We start from the raw sequence: 23,343 nt of genomic DNA on the forward strand, positions 1-23,343 counted from the left end.
TCAGTGGTATAAGTTTTCGATTTGCTTTTTGTATTTCCAGGTTACGAAATGTCTCTTGATCTTTGTCGTTGGACCTATGGAGAAAAGAGAAGCCAGTTCAGGGTGGGGATGAAATAAAAGTCCATGTGCCCCGGGCGTGACCAGGCGACAGGGTCCCATGGCTGGGCCTGGGCCGGTGGCCGGCTCTGCCATCGACTTCTTGGGTGTGACATCGGTGCGGGGATAATGGAACCCCCACCTTGTCCTCGGGCTGTGGCGAGGATGTCGTGAGCTGGTGGGTGGAGAGCATGCTGAGCTCTGTGCCTGACATGGACAATGCACCCAGCAAAAGAGGGACACCACCCCCTGATTTTACAGGTGAGGAAACAGGGGCTCAGAGAGGGCCACTCGCTCTGAGATCACCCAGCAAGTGCCTGGCGGGCTGAATCTCTGATCCACAGCCCAGGATGTTCCATAGGCTCCGAGTCACCCAGGGGTGTGGGCTTCCCCCCGCAGTGTCCTAAACAGCCCCTCGAGGATTACATTTCCAACTTGTACATGAAGTGACTGAGGCTCATAGGGACAAGTCACTTCTCCGTGTGGTGGGCACAGGATTTGAACCCGGGTTGTTCGAAGCCGCATGCTCGCCCTCTCTCCCACTCCCTCCAGTCTGTGCTGTCGAGTCCAGCTGAGAGTTGAGAGCAAGCCCCAGAGGGGGACATGGATAGAAAGCAAGCCCCCCACTCTGGAGTGAGCCCTCCCCTCACTGGGGAGACACACAAAAACACACTGATACATAGGGGAATTTCAGACTTGACGTGTTAGGGAGGCGAGAAGACAGGGTGATATGGTAGGTGTGATGGTTAGCTACAGGGCTGATATACTAAGGGCAATGGCAAGCCCCTTTTAGCCAGGGTGGTCAGGGAAGCGTGCTCTGAGGAAGTGGCTTTTTTAGGGTGCGACCTGGACCATGAGAAGGAGCCATCCAGGCAAACAACTGAGGGGGAAGGGCATTCCAGGTAGAGGGAACAGCAAGTGCAAAGGCCCTGAGGCAGGACCGTGCTTGGAGAATTGGAACAGCAGGGAGGCCCGTGCAGTTGGAGCAGAGTAAGTAAGAAGGAGCAGTCAGCAGGAGAGAGATCATGTAAAGCCATAGTGAGGAGTTTAGGTTTTATTCCCAGAGAGGGGATGTGGCTGCCTTGGGAAGAAGGGACTGTATGTGTGTTGAGTGTGTGTGTGTGTGTGGTCGGGGGCTTGGGGAGCTGGGCACCAGTTAGCTGGAGGGGGCAGCGTCCCTCTCCCAGTCCCCAGCTGGTCACACAGACCCCTCGACTCCCAGAAAAGGGCATGTCTCCTCAGAGCCCACGTGGCCCTGGACACTAGCAGGAGGCCAGCCTCCCAGCGCCAAGGCCACCGGCTCTCCAACTCACCTAGCTCTCCACCACTGATGGAAAAGTCCTTCTCCAGGATGACCCACTTCTGAATCCTCTGCGCATTGGAGACGGCTTCCTGATTGACGGCGTCTATACCTCGCTGGATGGCCCCGTAGACCAGCGGGTCTCGCAGCTCCAGAATCTCAGTCACCGTGGTCGCCTGGCTGCCCAGGTTCTGGCAAAACTTGATGGCCTCCAGGCTCAGCCTATCCAGCGGCTCTCCGCTCATCCCGTCGACCTCGCACTGCCCCAGGAGACCCCTGTCACCAGATCCAACACCCACGCACACTCCCCGGCCCGCCCCCGCCCCGCAGACCAGGAAGCGGGTCCCAGACCCACAGGGGCAGAGACACCCCCGAGGGATTGCAAAGCCGCGTTACCTTCAGCGTCAGCAGGATGCTCAGGAACTTTGCCTTGTCGCCCACTAACATGGCGTGGCTGATGATGGGAAGCTTCTCCTTCACCATGTTCTCGATGGGAACGGGTGGCACGTTCTCGCCGCCAGCCGTGATGAGGATTTCTGGAACAGAGTACGGCTCGGGATGGGTTCAACCACGACAACGCAAACCCCGTCCCCTCGAGGATCAGAGGAGACAGACGTTGGCACAAACGACCACCCACATAAAAAAAAACCCCAGAAGCAGAGAGGGGACCCCTGCCGACGGCCAGGACTCTCGCCTGGCCCTTCTCCAAGCCTCAGACCCAAAGGCACTCCGCCCCTCGTCCCCCATCTTCTTCAACTTCCCACCAAGCGTCCAAGTCCTGTGCATTCCACTTGGACAGCATCTTATTAACTCACCGCCCATTTCTCGGTCCCCCGTACCCTGTTCCAGGCCCTCTAATATGTCTTGTTTGGAAGACGGTGAAATGCTCCTGGCCACACCCCGTCTCCCTGTCTCCTGCTTTCTCCATCACTCGGCAACCGGCAAAGGACCTGAGTCCGGTTTTCCCCAGGGGCGTGTGTAGCATCCCTAATTCTGGCAGGCTCTAAGAGAATTGTGTCACTTTCTCCCCAGCCTCTCAAATTCTCCGAGGGCTCTTTCATCTGGGATGCTAGCTGCTTCCTGTCCTACCCACCCAAACTCTCTCCATCCCATCCCGTGATCTTGCAGTCGCCTTTACTAGGTCATTAGAGCAGCAGTGACTATCAACATGATCTCGTAACGGGTATCTACGGTGTTGTCTGCCCGGGGACTCTGCCTCTGGGTCAGCACACCTGATGTTTCTTTAGGGAACTTCTCTCCATCTTTAACACGTGTGGTTTGGGCAGGGTGGACGGAGGAGCGAGCAAGTGACCAGGTGTGACCCATCAGCATATTCCATCCTCTTACAGTGAGCCATTGGATCAAGATGGGATCCAATGAGAGTCAGGACTAAACCTTTGCTGAAACTATAGGGCATAACACACTCTTATCCCTCTGGGGTTAGGGTGAGCCTAGACTGTTGACAGCAAATGGGAAAAGCCTCTTCAAGCATGGCCCCAACACAGAGGAGAGCTCAGGAAGAGAAGGATAAAGAGATTCCGTGTGACATCGTTTTGGCACCTGGATCCAGCCATGCCTGAAGCTCACAAGATCTTTTGGACTTTTCTGGTTTTGAGCCAACAGCTTCCCTTTTTCACTCAAACCTGTTGCTTATCATTGAGATAGTGCTAACATAGCCCACTCACTGAACAGTTACTGCCTATGTCAGGCTCAGCACCAAATGCTGTATCTACATCAGGGGTTGGCAAACTTTTCCACCTGTCTTTGGCCAAAAAAAATATGGTTTTCACGTTTTTAGATGGTTGGGGGGCCAGCCCGGTGGCACAGCGGTTAAGTGCACACACTCTGCTTCAGCAGCCCAGGGTTCGCAGGTTCGGATCCCGGGCACGCACCAACACACTGCTTGTCAGGCCATGCTGTGGTGGCGTCCCATATAAAGTAGAGGAAGATGGGCAGGGATGTTAGCCCAGGGCCAATCTTCCTCAGCAAAAAGAGGACGATTGGCATCAGATGTTAGCTCAGTGCTGATCTTCCTCACCAAAAAAAAAAAAAAAAAAACGGTTGGAAGGAAATCCAAAGAAGAATGCTATTTGTGACACACGAAAATTGTATGACATTTTTATTGTCACACAGCCACGTCCATCCGTCTATGTATTGTCTACGGCCGCTTTTGCACTACAACAGCTGAGCTGAGAAGTTGCAACTGGGACTGAAAATGAGGTGGGGGCTGGGGGGGGGTCTCTGCTTGTGCTTGTGTGCCAGGCCCTTAAATGTTTGGGGGGGCCTGCTTGCAGGAGGCCCCCGCAGAGCCCAGCCTCCGTACCTTTGATGCGACCGGTGATGTAGAGGAAACCCTGGTGGTCCATGCAGCCCAGGTCCCCGGTGTGCAGCCAGCCTTCCTCATCGAGCACCTCCATGGTCGCCTCCTCCCTCTCCAGGTAGCCCATGAAGACATGCCGGCCCCAGATGCAGATCTCCCCCGTGCCGTCCTTGGTCTGCTGGTACAGCATGTTCTTACACCCACTCATGATTTTCCCGCAGCTGCCAGGAAACAGGAGGGGGAAACTGAGACCCAGAGAGATGAGGTCACCCATCCAGGTCAGCGTGGGTCTGCAGCCCAGGCTCCTAACTCTGCCCCGCTGGCCCAGGCTGGATCTGCCCCTTTCACACCTTTCCAGGTGACCAGGACAGCTGATTTTTAGGTCAGACAACCAACCAGAATCTCTTTCGAGGTTTAAGTTCCTTCCACAAGACACAATAGCACACTATCTGGAATCTGGATTCTTATGACTCCTTTTCCTAGAGGTCACATTTGGGACCAAAAACATTTGGGTGGTTTTAAGACACAGAAAAGAAACGATTTTCTTATTGCTTTGCTGAGATCTCTTTCACCGGTAGTTAGAAGGGCCAATGGTTTTAGAGCTAAGTGCAGGGATTCGTTTAGTTAGCAAGAGAAAAAAGACGGCGTGCCCGACAAGCTCCAAATTTACAAAGAGCCTCCTTACGACTTCCCCATTGAAGGGCTTTCTGGGAATGTGGAAAGACCCAGAAGCCATAAAGAAAAGATTGATAAAAAGTCACTCATGTAAAGAAAAAAATTTCTGCACAGCAAAAAAAAACAACTTAACTAAAACCAAAACATCAACGACAAACCTAGGGGTAGAATATTTGCACTCATATCAAAGACAAAGGGCTGATTTTCCTAATATGTAAAGAGCACCAACAAACCAATAATAAAGGGACCACAAATCCAGTTTTAAAAATGGGCAGATGATACGGACAGATAGTTCAGAAAAAAAGGAAATACAATGGCTCTTATATATATGAAAGGATTTTTTTCAACTTCACTCATAATAAAAGGAATGTAAATGAAATTTACGTTGAGATACCATTTTTCACCAATTGGTTTAGGAAAATATATGGTGTATATACAAAGCATTCCCTTTAGCATCGTTTGTGGAGACAAATGATGGAGAAAAAAGCCCTAAACATCCACCAATAAGGGACAAATTAAATACATTATGGTACATCCACCCAGTGGAATACTACGCAGCTGTTAAAAATGAGGCAGCTGTTTATGATGGTGGGGAACATTCTCTATGAGGTCAGAATCCCTTACTAACCAAATCCACTTGATTTCTGAGCTTGGATGGTGTGAGTCAAGACTGAGTGGAAGTTTGCATTACACATCCAGATAGTGAGGGATCCCATGTTATCTGAGTTTATTTGGTCCCTGAGCTCCAGATAGCAAATAATAGTTCAGAGGGGACGAGTTTTGTGTCCATTTTTACAGGGAAAATGCTTCCATTTGGGATAAAAGTGTGTATGTTGGCAAACTCATCCAGAAAGAACTGGAGGTTTGGGGTGGGAGGGAGGGAGCTTTCCATTTGATCATTTTACACCTTCTGATTTTTTTTTGACATGTGTATTCCTCGTCAAAAGAAAATAATTAAAGACAGGGGCTGGAATCTGTACCTTTCCTCCAGAGTTGGGACAGTGTCACTTCTCTTTAGGGAAGGGCAACTCTTGGGTTCTGAAAAACTCCAGTGGGCGTTTGGGTTCTGCAGAAAATAGACCCAGATTGGATTGTGGAGGGGAAAGAGGGGGCTATTGAGGTACGAAGCTCCCCTGTAAGGTAAAGTAAAAGGCAGGAGATGGTTTTGCCAGATTAGGAAGATTGAGCTTCCTTCTTGCTAAGTTCAAAGGCAGTGGGAACCTGGCCAAGCATGAATGGAAAGCCAAACTTGCAATATGGCGGCAGGGAGGGAGTCAGGGAGAGACCCAACTGGAAGGTTCTGTGAAGGACATGGTGCTCAGACTTGGCGTGCAAGTTGCCTTTGGTATTCTTACTGTGTCAGGATCATTGGGTTCAGTCCTACAGCCTTGGGTGAGCTGAGCTTGGGACAAAGCCAGAAAGGACCCGTGGACGTGTTTGGGATGGAGCATCATGGAGATGAAGGGTCCTGAGGTCTCAGGAGGAAACCTAGGGTGGGCAAGCCTGGGGTGGGCCATCTGGAGGCAGAACTGGCAAGTGACCATCAGGGGGAGACCGTGGAGCATCCTGAGAGCCCTTCCCCTTGACTGCGGGCTCTCCTACAAACCGGGGCTTCCCATGGTCATCAAGATTTGGTGCTCGCTGGAGAACAAGGTCATTCTGGAGATACCAAGTCAGGAGTCATCTTAGCCCAGAGGTCTGCCCACCCTCCCATCTTCATCCCCTTGACCCCGTGTTGCTGGAGGACCAGGGGTCTGACCAGGAGGCCAGTACCTTAGAACTCTGTAGTTATCCTGGTTGGATATGGTGTGGGGTCCTGAGCTCTCGCTCATACCGTACATCTCGCCTATAGGTATGTCCAGGCTGAGAAAGAACTCGGAGGTCTCTTGGCTGAGGGGAGCGGCCCCGCTGATAAAAGAGTGGCAATGATCAAAGCCAAGGGCGCTCCTGACTTTGCTGAACACGAGGGCCTTCGCCACGTGGTAGCTCACGGGAGTGTCATGTGTCCTGTGAACAAGAATGCCACAGCCCATGAGCCAAAGGGGGCTGATGGGACCCAGCTGGAGAAGGCTGAGCCCCTCCGCCCCTACCCTCCCTGCCCGGCCTGGCTGGACCCTGCACCTACCCCAAAATCCTTTTTGTGTTGACCTTTAAGCCAATAGTTCTCGCCCATGAAAACACCTTCTTCCTCAAGCTTGAAGATTTGGCACCACTTTCCTTTATCTTCTCCTGCATCTTCTCCCAAATTCGGGGCACCCCTAGGAAGACGGTCGGCTTTACCTCCTGCAGAGTGCTGACCAAGGTGCCCTGCAGGGGGCAGAGCTGCGTTAGCCACACCTGCACCTTCCACGGACCCCAGATGTCCATCTCTCCCCAGCCACCCAACTCAGCCCAGGAGAACCTTCCCTTGGCTGATTGGACCAGGGCCAGCTCCCAACCCAAGGGAGCCAACCCATTGGCTGGCTGGCAGCCAATCAGATTTTCACACTCTCCCTAGGGATTTGGTGGAGAGCACAGACTGGGAAAAAAACTTCAGCCTGATGATGCAGTGGAATATTATGCAACTGTTAAAAAGGATGCAAGATTCTCCCCCAAATTAATCTATAGGCTCAATGCGGTCCCTATCAAAATCCAGACAGGCTTTTTCGTACATATTGACAAGCTTATCTTAAAATTTATATGGAAATGCAGAGGACTTAGAATGCCAAAGCAATTTTGGAAAAGAAGAACAAAATCAGAGGACTTACTGATTTTGAAACATTATTGAGTAGGGTGATCAACCGTCCTGGTTTGCCCAGAACTGGAGGAGTTCCTGGAATGTGGAATTTTTGGTGATAAAACTGGGAAAGTCCCAGGCAAAATGGGACAAGGTCCTACCATAAAGCCAGAAAAATCAAGTCAGTGCGATTTTGATGTAAGGATAAACGTATAGATCAATGGAACAGAATAGAAGATCCAGAGATGAATCTTTACATTTGTGATCACTTGACATTCAATAAAAGTCCACGGCAATTCAATGGAAGAAAGGATATTCATATCCAAAAAAATTAAGAATAAAAAAAATAAGAGCTTATCTTAGAGCCTTACTTCTTGCCAAATGCAGAACTAAACTCAAAATGGAATCACAGACCCAAATGTAAAGCTAAAACTAAAAGCCTTCTAGACAAACCCATCGAAGAAAATCTCTCTGACCTGGAAGTAGGCAAAGATTTCTTATATATGACACTAAAAGCGTGAAAGAAAAAAAATAATAAATTGGACTTCATCAGAGTTAGAGTGGAAAGACAAGCCACAGAACTGGGAGAAATTGTTTGCCAATCATATATTCAATAAAAGACTTGTATTCAGAATGTATAAAGAATCCTTAAGACTCAACAAGAAGAAGACAGACAACCAAATTTTAAAATAGGCAAAGATTTGAACTGATGTTTTTCCAAAGAAGATATACCAACAGCCAAGAAACACATGAAAACTTGCTCACCACCATAAGTCACTAGGGAAATGCAAATTAAAATGACAGGATACCACTTCACACTCACTAGGATGGCATTAATAATAATTAACAATAATAATAACGTGTTAGTGAGGACGCAGAGAAACCGGAACTCGCATACACTTCTGATGGGAATATAATACGGTGCAGCCACTTTGGAAAATAATCTGGCAGTTACTTAAAATGTTAAGACACCTTTATCACCCGTCAAGTTGAGTATTGTAAATGTTTTGACCGTATTAGGGGTTGATAAGGTTGTGGAAGGATAGAAACTTCTCAGGTCCCGTAGGTGAGTGTGTTTACATTATGTATTCAACCAAAAACTAAAGTATTTGTTGAGTGGCTACTTCATCTCAAGACACTGAGCATGGGGATGTGAGAGGGACTGAGAGGGGCCAGGAGATATTTAAGCAAGAACTAAATGACACGGAGGAGTCAGCCATGCAAAGAACAGGAGAAGGAACCTTTCTAGAAGGAATCACAAAGACCTTAAGACTTAGCCTGCTTGATGGAGAATGTGGAAGGCAGAATCATGGCCCCCCAAAGATGTCCACATCCTAGCCTCTGGAACCTGTGAATATGTTACCTTTCATGGCCAAAGGGACTTTGCAGATGTGGCTAAGTTAAAGATTGTGAGATGGGTTTGGTTTTTGGAGCTTTTAGGAATTGAGAATACTGACTTTTTGAAAAAACTACACACACACACACACACACACACACACATTCTGCTTTCAATACCATTCCCATCCTAGGCTTGGGTTGTTCAGTGTACAATCTATACAACCATACATGGATGGCTTGACTGGGATAAAGATAAAAGCAAAAAGAATGAGGCCAACCGTTTCCAGTGCTGCTAAATGTTAGAGCACAAGATGAGGACAGAGGAGCCCCTGGTTCTGCCCTCGGCCTTACCTTGAGAGCGTCTGGTTGAGCAAAGTATGTGAAAGCCCCGATCTTCATGGGGATCCAGACATCCATCATCTGAGCCGCGATGTGGCTGAGGGGGAGGTAGCTGACCACCACCTCTTGCCTTTGCGGAGCGTGAGACAGGCCGCAGTCCCTCGCCGCCGTCCCGGCCAGCCATGTGATCTAGAAGACAGGTCGGGCTGACGGTCAAGGGCGCCCCGTCCTCGCAGGAGGGCCATTTGCGTAAATGCAATTCTTTAGCAAATGCTTACAAAGCACCTATTATGTGCTGGGCACCACTCTTGTACTTTACAAACATTAAGTCATTGAGTCATCGTAACACGCTGGGGTTGGTAATTAGGATTATCCCTATTTTGCAGATGGGAAACAGAAGCATGGGGCAGTTAACTAACTTGCCTGAGGCTAACAGGAGGTGTAGAATTCAGTGGGCAGCTTTGTGAGGTTAAACAGACCCCCTCAAGTCCAACAACAGACCCTGAAGTCAGAACATCTAGCTGGAAAATCAGAAATCTGAAGGATCCAGTAAGTGTCCCAGAATCACATCCTAATTCCACCATTTGCTAGCTGGGAGACCCTGGGCTGTTTGCTTAAAATCCCTTGCAGCCTCTCTTTCCTCATCTGTAAAATGGGCACAGAGGCATCTCACGTCCAGTCTATAACTATGGAACCAACGTGGTCCAACAAACAAAAAGGCCACCCATAGTCCCACCACATAAACACCCCAACCATTAGCGTATGAACGTTTTTCTTTCTCCAATGAATATTTTGATGTAAAGTTTTCATGTATCTATAATTGTGCAATCTGTCTTTCTCACTGCTGTCATAAATCTCTGGCAAACAGTCACCTTGTTAATCCAGCCACATGGGCCTCCCGCTGTTCCTCCAACACATCAGGTCTGGTCCAGCCTCAGGGCCTTTGCACTGGCTGTTCCCCCTGCCTGCAATGCTGTTCCTCCAGCATTCCCTGTGACTGACTCCTTCTCGAATGTTAAGTTTCCGCTTAAATGTCGCCACCCCCCGAGAGGCTGTCTCACACCACCCAGACTGGAGTTTCCATTATTTGTCTAATTCTCTAGGTACCACTCACCTCAACCTGAGTGGTTTTATTTTGTTCATCCCCTGCTTTCTTCCCGAGGGCCAAGACTGGGTTTGTTTTGTTCAGTGCTGTATCCCTAGCATGTAGTATGTGCTCAGTAAATTTTTGTTGAGTGAATGAATGAATGAGGAGATAGAAGGGACAATTAAGTGCAGCAAAGTATGCAACATGCTTGGCCCATAGCAAGCCCTCAAGATTAGTCCCAGTTCTTTCTCTGGGCCTCATGATGGAGGGATTTTACTTCTGCCCCCGTAAGCCACTGTCACTCACAGCCTCTGCTCCAAGGCACCAACACCCATTTGTCAGGGAAGGGGCTTGGCATATGTGGACCATGGTCACAGTGGTGTAGACACTCCTGGGTTCAGACCCCAGCTCAGGCCTTTCTTTGTTCTGTGACCTTGAGCAAGTCATTTCCCCTCTCTGAGCCTCAGTTTCCCCATCCGTGAAAGGGGTTCATGAGCGACAAGTTAACATGTGTTTCTCTCAGCATGGCACATAGTCAGAACCCTATAAATGGGAGAAACTTTGACCTGTTGATGTATGTTGAGAATCCTGGGCTAGCTTTAACTTCTTGCAATAGAGATGATGATTTAAAACATAATAATAACTAACATGGGTGTAGCTCTCTATGTGCCACGTGAGACACCTGAGTGAAGCCCTTCTTGGGCCATCCAGCCCAGCCCAGCTGGAAGACAGCAGAGTGACCCCAGCTGATGCTGTGTGGGGCAGAAGAAATGCCCTGCCCCAAATCCAGACCCAGAAATAAGACATTGTTGCATTTTAAGTTGCTAAGTTCTGGAATGGTTTGTTACGCAGCAATAGCTACCTGACACAGTATATGAAATAATGTAACCTTGATAGCAACTCTAAGAGGTAGAAACCATTCTTCTCTCTGTTTTACAGATGGGGAAACTGAAGCCAAGAGAGGTTAAGGAACTGGTCCCAGGTCACACAGCCAGCATGTGAGAGAACTAGGATTCAGATCCAGGCAGCCTCGCTCCAGGGTCCATGCTTGTTGCCCCTGTGCTAGGAGAATATCTCACCAGACATGAAGCCACTTGCAGAGTAAATGCTGGCCAGAGTGGGGTGGGGGTCAATCAGATTCCTTTCATTCATTCATTCATTCATTCATTCCACAAAAGTGGATTGAGTCCTCCTACGCGCCAGGCACTGGAGACGCAGCAGCAAACAAGGCACTGGAGACACAGCAGCCAACAGACAAGCCCTGTCCTCAAGGAGCTGACGTTCACGACAAACAAGTGACTATATAATATGTCAGTGTAAGAAATTCTAGGGAAGGAAGAAGTAGCCACAGGAGGATTAGGGACGAATGGGGTGGTTTATTGTTTGCTATTTTAAACACGGACTTCAGGGAGGGCTTCACTGAGGAGGTGACATTCAAGCAGAGACCTGAAGGGGTGAAGGAGCAAGCCATGTGGCTTTCTGGGAAAGAGAATTCCATGCAGAGGGAACAGCCAGTGCAAAGGCCAGTATTTGCTGTAACTATTAATATCTGGGCTGCAGGAAAAAGCTCTTATAAGGTAGAAACACTTCCTTTACAAACTATCAATCTTTCTGACTTACAGAGGGGAGCCACCATTGCCAGTTGGGTGCGTGTCCTGCCAGTCACTTCTCTGATTTTAAAACTTACATACACGCTCATCGCCTGTTGGCATTTTTCACTTTTTAACAAAAATCACATTGTGGTCCGCTTACTGCTCTGCAACTGGATTTAAAGTGTTTGCGTCCCATCTTTGGACATCCTTACATTAGCCACATAGATCTACAGTGTAGTTAAAAATGTGGACTGGGGAGCCAGCCTGCCTGTTTGCTGTGTGACTTGGGCCAAGTAATTTAACCTCTCTGGGCTTCAGTTTGCTCATCTGTAAAAATAGCACTGGCCTGATAGAATCAACAGCTGCGAGGATTTATTCCATGTAAAGCTCTTGGTACAGCAGCTGGCATGGAGTGAGCATGTGGCAAAAGTGAACGGTTACTGTCTTTCTTATTCTTTTTCCTTTTAAACAGCTTTATTGACGTATAATTGGCGTATAGTGAACGGCACACATTTAAAGTATACAATTTGACACATATTGACATGTCTACACCCGTGGAGCCATCACCACCATCAGGATAGTGAACATTTCTGTTGCCCCCCCCAAAAATTTCCTCCTGTCCCCTTGTAATGCCTCCCTCCCTAGGTAATCACCAATCTGCTTTCTGTCCCTATCGATACATTTGCCTTTTCTAGGCTTTTATCGAAATGGAATCTTCTAGCATCTATCACCCTTACTCTTTGATAACAGTGACCTAAATTCCCAGCCGTTTTGGATTCCACCTCGAGACACATAAATTTTCCCGAAACACGCAGCCTTCCTCGAGTAACAAAAACCTCAACTTCTGCTTTGATCCTGAAACACAGAACGTGAACCCTGCTCTTTCACGTATTGATTTTATTATCAAACACGGATCTAAGCTCTCCACAAATACTAACTCATTTATTCTTCAAAGCAACCCATGCGACAGGGACTATGACGTCATGTCCATTTTACAGATAAAGAAACTGAGGCTCAGAGATGGTACATGTCTTGCCCAAGATCACAGAGCCAGGATTTGGACCCAGGTCTGCTCCAAAGTCCTTGATCTCAACCCCCCTTGAAAGCCTGCATGTGACTCTCTACGCCCCACTGGTTGGGGACCTGAAGAAGGCTAGACCCCTAAACGCCACCCTGCCCCTGTGGGTCAAGACCCAGAACACCCCGAAGTCCACTGCCCCAGAGCAAAGGGACTCGGGATGCTCCAGAGCTCGTCCCTGTCGGCAGAGACGGCACTCACATTGTCATGGCTGAGCATCACGGCCTTGGGATCGCCCATGGTCCCCGAGGTGTAGATGAGCACAGCGCACTGATTGGCCTGTTGGCTCCTCACGATCTGGTCCAGCTGGGAATCGGGGATGCTGCTACTGAGTTCCATGAAGTCATCCCACTGTGGAAAGAAAGACAAGCAGAAAGGGGAGACTCAGGGGGCATGAGAGGTGACCTCAACACCAGGAGTGCCCTTTCCCCGCTCAGATCTTGTCCCGCTGGCTTCTCCTAAAGCACAACTCCCAGCAAAAGGAAAGGCTTAGGCTGCGCCAGCCCTGGTTCCTTTTACAAAAGCCCCAAGATGTTTGCTTCTATGCCTCTACTTCCTGGGCAGGCTACTTAAGACCCCGGGCCTCAGTTTCCTCGTTTGTAAAATGAGGATATCAGGATCCAACTCCTTGGGTTGTTCTAAGCAGTGAATGAGTTAACATACGTAAAATGCTTAGAAGAGTGGAGTTCGATATTATTTGATCACTGCCTTCCCAGATTCTACTCTGCACCCCAAACTTCTCAGTTACCAGATGGATGGGGACGACTCCACCCCAGCCCCAGAGGTCAACTCTGATTGGTTTAAGGCAGAGGAGTCCATTTGCCTGGGCCACAGTGATTGGATCAGATCTGGGCATGTGACCTCAGATAGTCCAATCACAGTGAAGGTCAGGGCTTTTGCTGGAAGTGCTGTCTGGACATGAATGAGTCAAGATGTAGCCCCAGGAGCTGCTGGACCGTCTCAGGACTCTGGGGGGAAGCTAAGGCTGGAGTGGAGCCAAGAAACCAAAAGGAGCCTGGGTTACATTATTTGAGCCTCTGGTTCCAGCCATGCCTGAAATCCACACCCTGGGTTATAGTTACAGGAGCCAACAAATTATCTTTTTCGCTTAAGCCCTTTGGGGTCAAGCTTTGGTCATTTGCAACCAAAAGCAGCCTTAGTGAGAATTGATACATTATCTCCTGATAGCAGATGAAGGAGCTGAGTCTCAGAGGCGGTAAGTTACTTGCCTAAGGTCACACAGCAAGTAAACAGAGGAACCCGAGATGGTCTGATTCCAGAGCCTTAACTACCATTGAATTTGGTGCCTCAAAAGGAACTGTTGTGTTGTAGGAACTGAGTAATAAATGGGACCTTTAAAAATTCTACCATGGAGCCCCAACAGGTTCTGGACGAGGGTGATTCCCTGTCTTCAAGATGGAGGGAATGCAAAGTCCTCCAGATATGGCCAGTGTTTCCTGCAAAACACAAGCCCTTTGGGGATCCCTGTCCTTTCTCTGAGACACGCCCTAAGCTCTTCCCCAAAAGGGTGCCCCCTAATGGCTTGTGCAAGACCCCATCCTCCCACGGCCACAAATGATTGGATTGGCTAGACACCAGACCCAATCTGGTCCAATCCAATCCTCTCTCTAGGAAATCTGGGATTGGTCCTGAGTCCAACCCCAGGCATCAAAACCTGCCCAGGTCATCGTCTTATTCTGCCTGCCCCCTGTCCCCAAATTTCACGTTTTGGTTTCTCAGGCTTTCTTTTTCTCTCAGCTCTAACGAATGTATTCCTGAACTGAATCTTAAAGCTAAGTTTTACTCCCCCTTGCATAGAAGTAGATACTATTCCATGCCACAAAACTGTCCCCTATAAGTCATTGTCCTCACCCCTGTGGGATTTTGCCCCCCAGGGGACAGTAGGCAATATCTGAGGACATTTTGTTTCAAGTAGGAGGGTGCTACTGGTATCTGGTGGGTGGAGACCAGGGAGGCTGCGTGGCATCTTACAATGCACAGGATGGCCCCCATGATGAAGAATTATCCACACAAAATGTCCACAGCTATGAGGTTGAGAAACCCTGCTGTAAATGCTATTACTAACAAAGGAGTTTTTTAAGTTATCCAGATTTAAGGTATTGTTGCTGTGATGGTCACTTTAAACCTCTAAAAAGTCTGTAATTCTGATCAGTTGTCTTATTTAATTAGTCGTCATCCTGATCTTAACATTTAAATGTTTTCTGAAAGGTAGGAAGGCTGGTGAGTGTCTTGGCTGGCCAGAAAGGATCACTGACACTTTTTCTCCCATTTTCATGGAGGGCAAACCAAATGAACTCCATGACATTTTAGGACTTCTGATTTGAATAATGGGTTTGAGGGTCTGAGCTCATGGAAATTAACAGGAGCTTGTCCTGGTGGCTCGCAAGCCTCCTGGCCTGGCTTCTGTGAAACAACTCAGTGTATCCTTAAAAACAAAAACCCCTCTTTTGGCTCACATGAGTCTCTGTTGCTTGCACCCAAACATTTCCTGAGACCCTGAGGCGGAGTGTATTTTCAAAAAATGACTGTGACAATATTTATGGTGTCACACACTCTTCAGGGGCCTTGCCCCTCCCTCAGTAAGAGGTGGAGTCTGCGGCCCCACCCTCCATCCTTGATGGGCAGAGTACAGTGGAGGAGATGCTGTGTGACTTCCAGGAGTAGGTCATTTAAGGTGAGACATCTTCCACCTGGCTCTTTGTGTCTCCCAAGATGTTCTCTATGGCGATCTGAGCGTCCAAATAAGTCCAGAGGCCCTGAAGTCACCATGCTGGCGAGATCACGTGGAGAAGCCACAAAAAGGACCAGAGGAAGGTCCCAGGGGAGCCCCAGCTGCAGGGTTGGGACCACAGGGAGGACCAGGGACTTCACCTCGAGTGCAAAGTCTACAGAGATGCCCCCCCCAAAAAGAAACCTCTTTGTAATTAAGATAAATAATATTTTAATGCAATATTTTTCAAGTCACAATCAAAGCAAAAAATAATCCACAATGAAAGAACTGTCAAAATTTTAAATAAAGACAGGCTCCAACAGGGCTGCTGATCCTAGCCATGGCAGAAATGCACACGCCTATATACATATTTGTAGATATTAAACAATGGTTAATGTCTTTAATAAAAATATTATTGATGACTTTGCATCTATTAAAAGCCAGGAAAGCAAATTTATAATAAATTCTGGTTTGGATAGAAATAAAATATTTAAACTTAAAATATTGTTGTGACTTTTAACACTTAATTTTCAGTGATGCAGTATTTTTTCGGTTAGCCTAATTTTCTGAAAAAAATTAATAATAATAAAATGATTCTTGTTGTCTTATGCCACCCATTTTTGGGATGACTCACTACCCAGCAATAAATAACCAGAATGGACACCTCAGAAATCAGACCCTTCATATCAGAAAAAAAAAAAAAGAAAAAAGCCTCTTAAAGGCCCTGCTCACTTCCCTTTTGAGGCCCTGCCCACTTCCTAGCTCACCACTCACTTCCTTTGAGAGGCCACGCCCACTTTCTAGCTCACTACTCACTTCCTTTGAGAGGCCACGCCCACTTCCTAGCTCACCACTCACCTCCTTTGAGAGGCCACGCCCACTTCCTAGCTCACCACTCACTTCCTTTGAGAGGCCACGCCCACTTCCTAGCTCACCACTCACTTCCTTTGAGAGGCCACGCCCACTTCCTAGCTCACCACTCACTTCCTTTGAGAGGCCACGCCCACTTCCTAGCTCACCACTCACCTCCTTTGAGAGGCCACGCCCACTTCCTAGCTCACCACTCACCTCCTTTGAGAGGCCACGCCCACTTCCTAGCTCACCACTCACCTCCTTTGAGAGGCCATGCCCACTTCCCTTTCCAGGCTCCGCCCTCCCCGTTGCTCAGCTCCCCCCCACACACACACACACACACACTTACAGAGTACAGGTTCTTAGCATTGCTCTCTTTCATCGGCAGCTTGTACTGGATGATCGCTTTCAGGGTCTCCATCCTGCTCCGCGGAATCTGAAAGAAAGTTCCGCGTGGGCCCCATGGCCACCCAGCCCTGGGAAAGAGTGAAGCTGGGTGTGCATCCTAAGCTCTCCCACAGCAACCCCAGCCCCTTTTCTTTCCCATGCCCACCCACGAAAGGTGGCCCTTTGTCTTGACTGACAGGAAACAAGCTGGTTTTAGGACTACTGGGTTCTTTGTGGTCGGTACCAGTAGCCTCCAACAGTTAAAGGTGGATGAAGACAATAGCCTCCCTGAGCCAACATGTCTCAGGTGGAATTCTGCTACACAGAGTTGTTGAGCCAGCACCTTGCGCTCTGCACCCAGGATCCAGCTAACCTTCCAGCTGGAGTCAGGCCACAAAAATCCTCTGTGAATGTGGCTGGGACCTGAACAGGCTCGGGACTCTCTACCTAAACCTAGAGCTGTAAGGTTCGGGTGACCAGGCCTGCGGGATTCTTGTACCCTGTTCATGCAGAAGAAGGGGTGTGCCTCTACGACATTTCTAGCCAATCCTGAAAAAGTCACTTCCAACATCCAGTATGCTAATTCTAATTATAACCAAGTGTCTGGCATGGGTGGGAGAGAAAAGATGACAGAAGTACTTGTAACAGCAGGACGAGAGTTTTCCAGAGAGACGGGGAACAGACATCCAAACAGCCTACAGCAGGCGGTAGCTGGGGATGTTTGGGGAATATAAAAAGTCCAGGATTGGGGCCGGCCCCACGGCGGAGTGGTTAAGTGTGCGCAGTCCACTGCTGGTGACCCAGGTTCGGATCCCGGGCACGCCCCGATGCACCGCTTGTCAAGCCATGCTGTGGCAGCTTCCCATATAAAGTGGAGGAAGATGGGCACAGATGTTAACTCAGGGCCAACTTTCCTCAGCAAAAAAAATAATAATAATAAAGAGGAGGATTGGCATCTGATGTTAGCTCAGGGCTGATCTTCCTCACAAAAAAATAAAATAAAATAGAGGAGACAGGGAAGCACTGGAGAGTTGGAGGGTTATAAGCCATGAGAATCACCCAGAATCAAAGATTTCCAAGTGGAGCTAAACATCCAGTTTGGGAGGAGCACATCAAGAGCCTGGCTTTGAATCTTCCATAAAGCACAACAAATCCCCCACAAAATGCACATCGGTGAAAATGAGACAGAAATAATTCAGATATTGCTTTATGCGTGTGAGGCTGAACATACCAGAACCTGGCCAGAAAGGCGTAGCAGTGACGCGGGTGCGGGGTGGAAGGATGGGGTACGTGGCATTTTCTAATGGTGGAAAGACCCAAATCATAAACCAGCATTCAAGACAGGAGGAAGGACCTCCAACCATCACCCATCACCCACACCATAGTGTGTTCTGCTGTGAACAGAACAAACGGGGTACAACATGAGTGTTGGACACGACAGCAGCATTGCTTCAGAAAGCAATTTCAGGAAGCAGGTCCTTCCTGAACCAGGTCAGGAATTAGGCATCAAAGGAGGCTGGCGGCACAGTGTTCTATTTCACTGAGTCCAGCTAGGATTTCATTGAGTCTGGAAAATGTACCCTAATTTCAGAGATGTTAAAATATGGGAAAAGACATGTCCAACGGTGATCGGACGATGCCATTGATGGCAAGACACATCTTGACTCCAGAGACCTTAAAAAGTGGAGAAATGTGTAACTCAGAAGTGATGAAATATGGCCCTTGGGCCGAGCAACGAATCTGGTCACTAGGCTCACCCCTCCCAAGGACTCCCCTCCCCTTAGATTCCTCCCACCACAAGCTGGTTCAGGAAACTGCAGCTCATTCAAACACAATTAATTGGCAAAGTTTCTACAACATCCAAAAGGATATCACAAGGAAAAAAAAGACTAAGAGAGGAGCCAAATTTCAATGCACACAAAGCAAAGGAAAGTTGCCACCCAACATTCCAAATAAAATTAACAACGTAACAAAGTAAACACAGCTGGGAAAGAAGAACCCAAAGGAAATGTAGCAAGTGCTCAGGAAAGAGAGAGCCAGACCCCCCAAAAAAGTGAAACATGAAGAGGTGGAGTTTAGGAAAGAAATAGAAGAGAAAAACAAAAGCATTTCAGAAATGATGCAAATGATAAGAAATGAAAATTACGAGGATCGTGAGGCTCGGAATAATTACACTTCTAAAAGAAAAATAGCAAACAGTGGACTGTACATAAAATAATACGTAAATACTTTTTTTAAATGGAGGCTGAATAGGAAATTAAGTTACTATGAATTGGAAATGAGTCTCCCCCATGCCACCCTGCTCCCTCCAAAAGCAGCTTTGCTGGTTATACCAAAGTGGTCCTGGGGGACTGTTACTGAACTCGTGCATGGGGCAAGCTCCACCACCCCACCTGATCATGAGCAAAGAGACACCTGGGCAGAGCCCTGAGGACCCCCTAGGCGACTGGTGGGAAGTGCTGGGTAGGGGTTTACCGAAAGGATTTTCTGTAACTGTTGGTCATTCTCAACCAGCAGGACATTCACTTTGGCATGAGTAATGACGTATTCACAAGCCTCCGCAGAGTTGGTGGCATAAATACCAACACAAAGGCCCCTGGGAAAAGAAAACACACACATGCGTGCACACACATACACACCTTAAGGCGAGAATGTCCTGGAAAGTGGGGGGAGGGGAAAGCCTTGGCACCAGCTCCCCTCCCTCCACCACTTAAATGATGAAAACAACAAAAATACAATGATGCTGAGAGCAGCAACTCCTATGGTGTCATTATGATGTCAGAACATGGAACTCACACAGTATCCCATTTTACAGATGAGGAAACTGAGGCTCAGAGCAGGGAAGTCACTTGTTAGGGGTCCCATGGCAAATAAATGCTAGAGGTGGGATTTAGACCCCACAGTCAGCCACCTGTTGCCTTCATTCATGGTCTTCTGTTCTTGTTTCTTACCATTCTGCTGTGGCTTTAATTTGCATTTCCCTGATGGCTAATGACATCAAGTATCATTTCAAGGGCTTGTTGGCTATGTCCTTTGTGACATTTCTGTTCAAGTCTTTTGTCCATTTAAAATCTTTTTGTCTTTTTATTACCGAGTTATAGAACTATCTTACATATTCAAGATACTGGTCCTTTTCAGGTTTATTGACGTGTATGTCTCTCTTGCCTGCTCTCCTGGGGCCGAGTCTGAAATCCCTGTTCGTGTCTCAGTGGGAACCAGCCCAGGGCTGCCAGGCTCCGAGCGGCGACTCGCCAACATTTACAGTGAACCAAGCCCATGGTCTTACCCTGCTAAGATGGCGCCAAGAGAAGCAATAAACCACTCAGCGGAGTTAAACCCCAGGATGCCAACTCCATGGAAACGCTCCAGGCCCAGCTGGGAAGGCAAACACAGACAGACAGATGAAAACGGAAACAGGGAGATGTTTTGCTTCTGGGTGGGATCTGCTCATCGGGATGTGTGAAAACAGATCCCAGCCACCTGGGGAAAAGCCAGTGTTGAGCCTAAAATCTGGGGTGTGATATTTTTGTGACTATTGGGAGGCTGGTTTTCCTCCCTCTGCATAATGCCTCACTTATTTATTCTTATTTTTTAATGTGGTAAACAATATATAGCATGACTATACCATTTTGACCATTTTTAAGTGCACAGCTCAGTAGCGTTAAGCACATTCACAGTGTTGTGCAACCATCCCCACCACCCATCTCTAGAACTTTCTCACCTTCCCAAACTGACACTCGGTCCCCGTTAAACACTGACTCCCCCTCCCCTTCCCCAGCCCCTGGCCCCACCATCTACTTTCGGTCTCTATGGATCTGACTCCTCTAGGGACCTCCTACGAGTGGGATCATACAGTCTTTTTGTGTCTGGCTTCTTTCACTTAGTATAATATCCCCCAGCTTAACCCATGTTGTAGCATGTGTCAGAATTTCCTTTTATTTTAAGGCTGAATAATGTTCCATCTTATGGATGGACCACATTTTGTTTACTCATTCATCCATCCATGGATACTTGGCATCTTTTGGCTGTTGTGACTAATGCTGCTATGAACGTGGATGTGCAAGTATCCATTTGGGTTCTTGCTTTGAATTCTTTTGGTTACGTACCCAGAAGTGAGATTGCTGGGTCATATGGGAATTCTATGCTTAACTTTTTGAGGAACTACCATAGTGTCTTCTGCAATGGCTGCACCAATGTACATTCCCACCAGCCATGCACACGGTTTCCAGCTTCTCCTCATCCTCACCAACATTTGTTAATTTCTGTTTTTTTTTTTAAGTACTAGCCATCCTAATGGGTGTGAATTTATTTTTATTCTTCATTAAAAAAGTACTCAAATAATAATATCCTATAGTGGTGACAAACTACACTTTTAAAGGTGCAGCCTTGATCTGAATGTGGTTGAGGATGAACCAGGAAACCTGGACATGAAGGTGACCATCCTTGGAAGAGGCCCCGCTTTGTTTCTGGGTAACTCCATCATTTTTGGCTCTTTTAGTCAAATGAGGCAAGGCTGGCAATGACCCCCAGTTCTTGGGGAAAACATAAGCATTTGGAAGGCGTCTACATGCTGATGCTTCAGAACATGGATGCCAAGTGTTTCTGCTTAGTGACAAAAGGCTGTCTTCATTGTAGACAGAGTGTCTCTATTAATGTGTAGATAACTGATTTATTTCTGATTGGACCCCTGAAGTTTAGGAGAACAGGGATTCTTGAACTCCAGAACTAAGGACAGAGCTAAGGAGGATCACCTTTCAGGAGAGGTGAACTAACCACAGCACTAAGGCGCTGGGGCAGAGCAGCCAAGAAGAAACTCATCCCAAGAAGATGGTTCTTAATTGTGGCCTTTCACTGTCTCTCGCTGAAGACACAGGGTCTCAGAGGAGGGGAGAGAGGAACTCAGGTCCTGGTCAAAATGTGATTGGACTTCCTATAAATCAAAACCACCAGGAGATACCCTTTTACAACAGGAGATACCTATGATATTTATTATGTGTTGGTGTATAACACATCATCATAAGCTTAACAGCTTAAAACAGCATACATTCATTCTCAGTTTTCATAAGTCAGGAGTCTGGGGGCAGCTTAACGGGGTCCTCTGCCTAGGATCTCCCAAAGCTGCAGTCAAGGTATCAGTGGGGACTGTGTTCTCCTCTGAAGCTTCGGGGTCATCTCCCACCCTTATGGGTTGTTTGCAGAATTCATTTCCTTCTGGTTGAATGACTGAGGTCCTGTTTTCTTGCTAGCTGTCAGCTGGGGATTACTCTCAACTCCTAGAGGCTGTCTGACATCCCCTGCCACATGTTCCTCTCCACAACATGGCAGCTGGCTTCCTCAAAGCCAGCAGGAGAATCTCTCTTTTAATGGTTCGCCTGATTAGGTCAGGCCCACCCAGAGCATTTGCCCTTTGGACGAACTCAAAGTCAACTGATTAGGGGCCTCAATTCCATCTGCAAAATCTCTTCACCTTTGCCACCACAGGAGGGAAATCCCATCATAGTCACAAGTCCTGCCCATACTCAAGTGAGGGAGATTATACAGCATGAGTACACCAGGGGCTGGGAATCTTGGGGGTTATCTTAGAATTCTGCCTAAAATACCTATCAAATTGGCCAAGATGAACATTTTTGGTAACATGATGGCAAGAATATAGGTAAGCAGATTCTCTCATACATTCTGAGTGGTCATACAGAGGCACTGTCTTTGTAAGAATTCATGGTATGAAGGAAGTTCACTGTGACACCACATATGGTAGCAAAAGGCTGGAAACAACTTAAATGCCCACCAGTAGGGGGCTGGTTAAGTCAACTGTTACATACAGATTTGCAGTTGTTGAAAAGAATATGGATTTTTTTTTAATGAATCAATATGGAAGGATCTCAGAGTGGCCAGCCTTCAAGATGACCCCCCATGATTCTCCTCTCCTGGTATTTGATCTCTTGTACAATCCCCTCCCACATTGCATCAAGATTGGTTTGTGTAACCAATAAAATATGTTCACTCTGTCTTTTGGATCAGTCATTCTGGGAGAAGCTGGCAGCCATATTGTGAGGACACTCAAGCAACCCTATGGAGAAGACCCGTGAGCAAGAGACTGAGGCCTCCTGCTCACAGCCAGCCATGTAAGTAGTAAGCTTGGCAGTGGACCCTCCAGCCCCAGTTAAGCTTCAGATGATGTAGCCCAGGCTGACAGCTTGACCACAGCCTCCCGAGAGATACTGAACCAGAAATATCCAACTAAGCCGTTCTTGGATTCCTGACCCATAGAAACTGTGAGATAATAAATGTTCATCATTTTGAGTTGCTAAATTTGGGAGTAATTTGTTATGCAGCAGTATCTAACTAATACATAGAGATACTATGCTAAGGGAAAAAAAGAAAAATGCAGAACTGTGGGTATAGTATGTATCGTGTGTGTAAAAATTTGCATATGTAGAAATTATATAATATATCTATACATAATTTATTCCCCTAAAGGACTTACAAAAAACTGTCAATGGTGGCTGCCTCTAGAAGACAGGGGTCAAGAATTGGAGGGAAAATTTTCACCAATTAACCTTCATGTCTTGTGGTGGTTTGCACATTTTGTAGCAGATGTGTGTATGTGTATTACCTATTCTGAATGAATGATGGAATAAATGATGAATGAATGAATGAAGGACTCATATACCTTGATCAAGGCTCTTGCAGCCTTCCGACAAGCCTCGTAGTACTGGTTGAAATTCAGAATCTTCCATTCTTCACTGCTCTTCGATGCGAGGGCTGGATAAGTCCCAAATCGACTGACTGACTCGCGAAAAAGTTCAGGGATGGTCATCGGGGTCTCGTGGCC

General features: G+C 47.6%; 1 protein-coding gene across 2 annotated transcripts; it reads right to left on the minus strand.

Moving 5' to 3' along the window:
• Positions 1 to 23,343, minus strand: ACSBG2 (acyl-CoA synthetase bubblegum family member 2). 2 transcript variants are annotated; one of them, XM_058538045.1, is made up of 12 exons: positions 23,182 to 23,343; positions 19,798 to 19,886; positions 18,987 to 19,107; positions 16,474 to 16,560; positions 12,743 to 12,892; positions 8,797 to 8,973; positions 6,517 to 6,698; positions 6,165 to 6,398; positions 3,720 to 3,937; positions 1,793 to 1,932; positions 1,410 to 1,572; positions 1 to 74 (listed from the first exon to the last, which is right to left on the minus strand). In XM_058538045.1, the coding sequence occupies exons 1-12, from the start codon at positions 23,326 to 23,328 to the stop codon at positions 1 to 3; spliced, it is 1,782 nt and encodes a 593-aa protein (XP_058394028.1). In that variant the 5' UTR covers positions 23,329 to 23,343. The 2 variants fall into 2 exon arrangements, with proteins under 2 accessions (XP_058394028.1, XP_058394027.1); XM_058538044.1 differs by having other exon boundaries at positions 1,410 to 1,656.

This window comes from Diceros bicornis, unplaced genomic scaffold (genome assembly GCF_020826845.1).
Source record: "Diceros bicornis minor isolate mBicDic1 unplaced genomic scaffold, mDicBic1.mat.cur scaffold_73_ctg1, whole genome shotgun sequence".
NCBI lineage: Eukaryota > Metazoa > Chordata > Mammalia > Perissodactyla > Rhinocerotidae > Diceros > Diceros bicornis.

Bases quoted from the DNA above. Each gene is read 5' to 3' on its own strand.
- ACSBG2 (XM_058538044.1), bottom strand. From the start codon at position 23,328: ATGACCATCCCTGAACTTTTTCGCGAGTCAGTCAGTCGATTTGGGACT. The intron at 19,887-23,181 runs GTATATGAGTCC...TTGCCTTCCCAG, and splicing joins CTGCAAGAGCCTTGATCAAG to CTGGGCCTGGAGCGTTTCCA. The intron at 75-1,409 runs GTGAGTTGGAGA...TTTTCTCCATAG, and splicing joins CATCAGTGGTGGAGAGCTAG to GTCCAACGACAAAGATCAAG.